This window comes from Branchiostoma belcheri, unplaced genomic scaffold, assembly GCF_001625305.1.
Source record: "Branchiostoma belcheri isolate BF01 breed outbred unplaced genomic scaffold, Haploidv18h27 scaffold620, whole genome shotgun sequence".
Lineage (NCBI taxonomy): Eukaryota > Metazoa > Chordata > Leptocardii > Amphioxiformes > Branchiostomatidae > Branchiostoma > Branchiostoma belcheri.
The window spans coordinates 1,454-5,891 of record NW_017804266.1 but is presented as its reverse complement, the minus strand read 5'-3'; the positions used below and the strand labels follow the sequence as shown (position 1 = coordinate 5,891).

General features: G+C 44.1%; 1 protein-coding gene across 1 annotated transcript; it reads right to left on the bottom strand.

The window, feature by feature from the left end:
* Positions 1 to 639: 639 nt before the first annotated feature.
* Positions 640 to 3,762, bottom strand: LOC109483169. Its single transcript, XM_019786156.1, is given in 2 exon segments — positions 640 to 1,277; positions 1,280 to 3,762. Coding segments are annotated over 2 exon segments (2,700 nt in total). The 5' UTR covers positions 3,732 to 3,762; the 3' UTR covers positions 640 to 1,029.
* Between the last annotated feature and the right edge of the window lie 676 nt (positions 3,763 to 4,438).

The window sequence follows — 4,438 nt, the reverse complement described above, 5'->3', positions numbered from 1 at the left end:
GAAGATGGATTAAAACTGGCATTTCCTGTCAGCAATCTTAAACATCCTGGAGTGCACGAGGTGAAGATAGCAAAGGAATGGTTTAACGTCGGGTTTCAATCTCTAATATACTTTACTGTATGTTTGTTTTTATGACATTCATGTTATCACCTTTGTACTGTAATGTCAAAAAGAAGACATAAAATAAAATAAAATAACAAGTGAAATATATTCAAGAATACCGCAAACGGTAAGTGGGTTACATTGTTACTACATCACGTACTTTTACTTTGCAATGTAAAATACAGACCGATTTTGAAAAACGAGACATTTCACGTAAAATTGATACATAAGTATTATAGGCATATCATACTTGTTAAAAAATTGTTAAGATTCTCAAATCCTAATAAACATGTTTCCTGTGTTTCTATAGTTCTGCATATAAATCTACTAGTATTCATAAATCTACTATTACACAGCACTCACTATTCGCTTTAAAGTAGAGTATCATATAGCTAATGTAGAAAATTTAAAGTTAGCCATACTTGAAATTATGACAGTATACAATAATCTTTAACACTAACGAAAGACTTAAGTTTTAAAGTCAGGATAGCAGGTTTGGTCTAAACATATATACAACAACAATATTCCTTACTGTCGGGTTAATACTACTACTAGTACCACTACTCCTTTTGTGCAGTCCTGTTATAACCGATAATTTTTAATTAATAGTCATTAAAGAAAATTGACGCATAACGTCTGGCTAGGTTAGCAGGGATGCCAGCCTTGTTTGGCTAAGTTATGACATGTTATGTGCCTTTATAACGTCCGTGGGCTAACAGTGCTGGGAACCAGGCTATGGCGACGTGGATTATTGATGTACATCGCGCCCATATAATATATGCTTCACAGTTACTTTGTATTTCACTTCAAGGAAATAATCTGCTACACAATGAGGTCCTTATGTAGAAGAAAGGCTATGAAGTCTTTTTCTCATTTGTATTAGATTTAGGGCAGTCCATTAGACCTTGCTTGTTAATAGCTGATGCTTTACTGCCATGTCATGCCATGATTAACGAGGTGGGCCGCATGCCTCGGTGGTCTTAACTGGTCTATCTTTTGCAGCAGCACTTCAGGCGTCGGCCGCTTGGAGGGGTCTACTATCCAGCAGGACCTGATGATGCGGTACACCGGCAGCGGACAGTTCTCCGGCTGCTGCAGACGGACGCCTTTCTTCAGCAGCTCCAACAGTGTGCAGACGTCCGGGTGCATGGGGCCTCCAGCGTAGCGCGGCTCCTCCCAAAACTGGCGATCTCCCACAGCAGCACGCCGTACGACCACACGTCACTCTCACACGTGTACACCCCGTCCCGTAACGACTCCACGGCCATCCACTTCAGCGGCAACAGTTCCTCCTCCCCGCTCTGGTTAGTGCGTTCGTACGCCGACGACGTGTAAACGTCACGCGATAGTCCGAAATCCGCGATCTTAGCCACCTTCCTGTCACTGATGACGACATTATGGGCCGCGATGTCTCGGTGAACGATCTTCAGACGTGCCAGCTCTTCTAACCCACTGGCCACACCAGAAGCAAAACCGAGACGTTCAAACAGTTTCCTTTCTCCTGTGACTTTGAGTTGTTCTCTCAAACCCCACAGGTACCGGCGCAGTTCCTCATTAGCCGCGTACTCTACAACAATGTACTGTGGATCTGATTTAGTCAGAACTCCGTAAAACTTCACCACGTTCGGGTGTCCCTCTTTGTCTTCGTGGATCCTGGCGAGAATGTCCATTTCGCGGCGAAAGTCGCGGACAGCAGACGCCGTCATGCGGTCAGGCCGGATACTTTTGGCGGCAACCAAAACTTGGTAGCCTTCCGGCACGCGCAGTCTTCCCCGTACTACATGGCCGAACTCCCCCTCGCCTATCATGTGTTCAAAACAGATGTCCTCTTTGTCTAGTTCCCATGATGACAGAGGCTCCATTTCTATGTCCTCTCTGTTCATTGTATGTAGCCCGCTCCAATTTGTGACCCTCTGTTTTACCATGGTCACAATTATGATGCAGCCAAGTATAACAATAGCAGGAAGAATGGACGCCACAACTATAAAGACGACTTGATTATTTTCTGATTTGGTCCCGATTTCACAAAATTCGCCTGACTGCCCTTCCGAACAATTACAAGTCCCATTTACTGCATCACACACAGAGTTGTTCTGACATTGACATGTCATGCTGCAGTTCCAACCAAAACTGCCAGGTGCGCAGGTGTGCTGACACCTGTCTCCACGACGGCCGGGAGGACACAGACACCCCTCCCACCTGTCACACGTCCCTCCGTACTCACAGTCACACACTTGGCTGCAAACCTCTCCATAATAGTTAGGTCGGCATTTGGTGGCGTTGAGGGAAAAGGTTGCATTAATTACTCCACCATTTACAGCTTTTACCACGCAAGTATAACCACCGTTGTCTGATTCTGAGACTTGCTGGAAGTTGATGGAACTGTTCTGTACCGCCCCTTCTACAATGATTTTTGTATCGTTGTAATAGTTTTCTGTTTCATAAACCCACATCATACTAGCTACTTGGATGTGTGGAGCCAGGCAGGTCAATGTCAGATTAGTACCGATGTACTTTACGACTGAATCGCCAGGTGACGCTATGATGACAACTTCAGGCCAGGGAATATCACAGGCCCTCCCTCTCCAGCCCGGGCGGCACTCACAGGCACCGTTAAAGCCATGACACCGGGCCCCGTTCTTACAAACACAGTCTTTGTCACAGTACAGACCGTACCTGCCCTCGGGACACCCTGTAATGTCGTAATGAAATGTAAAATCAACGGGCCATGTCGCATAGTAAACTGTGACGTTAGCGCTACATTGTGTCCAATAGGACGACGTGGATCTTATCTTATTCATCTTAACAACTACAGCATAACCTTCTGTCATGCTACACATTTTTACCTGTGCCCACTCAGGCAACATTTGTTTCGAAACATCGAAAAATATAAACTTGCCCGCACTTCTTAACTGTCTGTCGCGACATTGAAACTCTATCCTCCCTCCATTCTCATGAGTCGTCTCAAGAGCCGGGCGGAGCAGGTCTTCCCACGTTGGGTTCAAAGTAGAACACAGCCGAAGGGAGCAGTCGTTCATGATAGCATCGTGGGATTCTATCAGGGAAAAAAAGTCTGGGTACTGTCGTTCTTCGCCATTAATTACAACATCGAATTGCCCATTAGGGCTGCTCAGTACGACATAGTTCTCAGCCGTCCCAGTTACAGGTATAACTGGTGTTTCACACTGTTTGCTGTAGTATGGCGGGTATCCCCACACGTCCATGATCACGATGACGAGGTTTACATGCCAAACGCTGTTGTCTCCAGTATTTGTCAGCTTTAGGGACAGGTTGTACCGCGGGTTATACTCATAGTCCAGCGGTGCTGCGACGACTAGCGTCAAATGCTCAACAACAACCTCAAACCGTCTGAGATCGTTGCCACTTGTGATGTTCACTGACCACGACGTTCCATTTTCCTCTTCCATTAGGCCACCGCCGACGTTAAGAAAGTCTCGCAGGTGCTTGACTGTGCTGCCGACAGACTCGTCCTCAGGTATTGTGACGTTTTCAACCCAAAACCCCGCTTCTCGGCCGGCCTGGACAGATGGAATCAGGCTGACCAGTAGGAAGACGGAGCAAAACGTCACATAGGCCATCATCTTTGCGCGTAAGCTACTTTGTAACATTTTTTTTACGATATCCTGCAGGTGACTTGGCTTTACCTAGATGCAAAAATGCAGAAACGGTAATTAGAATTAATCAGAAACACGCCACACTTGTAAGAAAACTATATTATACATTTTTTTTTGTTTCTCACACAACCCTGGCAGTCAACTGAAACCCAAATGCAATCCCCGACCGCTCAATCCGAATCCTCACAATGTTCTGGACAAGTTACAACAAACCAGAATTGCCCAAAACAATACTTCCGCCCCACAGGTAAAAACAAAAAAACGTTTAAAAGTTAAGCATCCTTTCAAACCACAACCAGACGTTTAGGTCAGCGTTTTACAGCCCGCATAATGTCAGATTATAAGCTGTTTTATAAGGGCTGTTGTTTACAATATGTGCACTAGATGATAAACCATTAGGTTTTTTTTTTTGTAGAAATTAGATGTTCCATATAATTATTGTATAACCTATATGTCTTTAAATAGTTTTTCTCTTGGCATAGAATTTTACTTCACTTAACTGAACTGATTTAACAATCATTCGGAGACCTCATACCACCATGAAATATTGGTTTTCGTAATTGTTTTATTTCTCTCATTGACTCTGAAAATAAGGTCGCAATTATCATAATCTAGTTTAATTTATGTTTTTTTTAAATTCCAATGACACTATTTTAATGTAAAATTCCTCTCCATTGCCATACTTCATTTCAACATGTCCT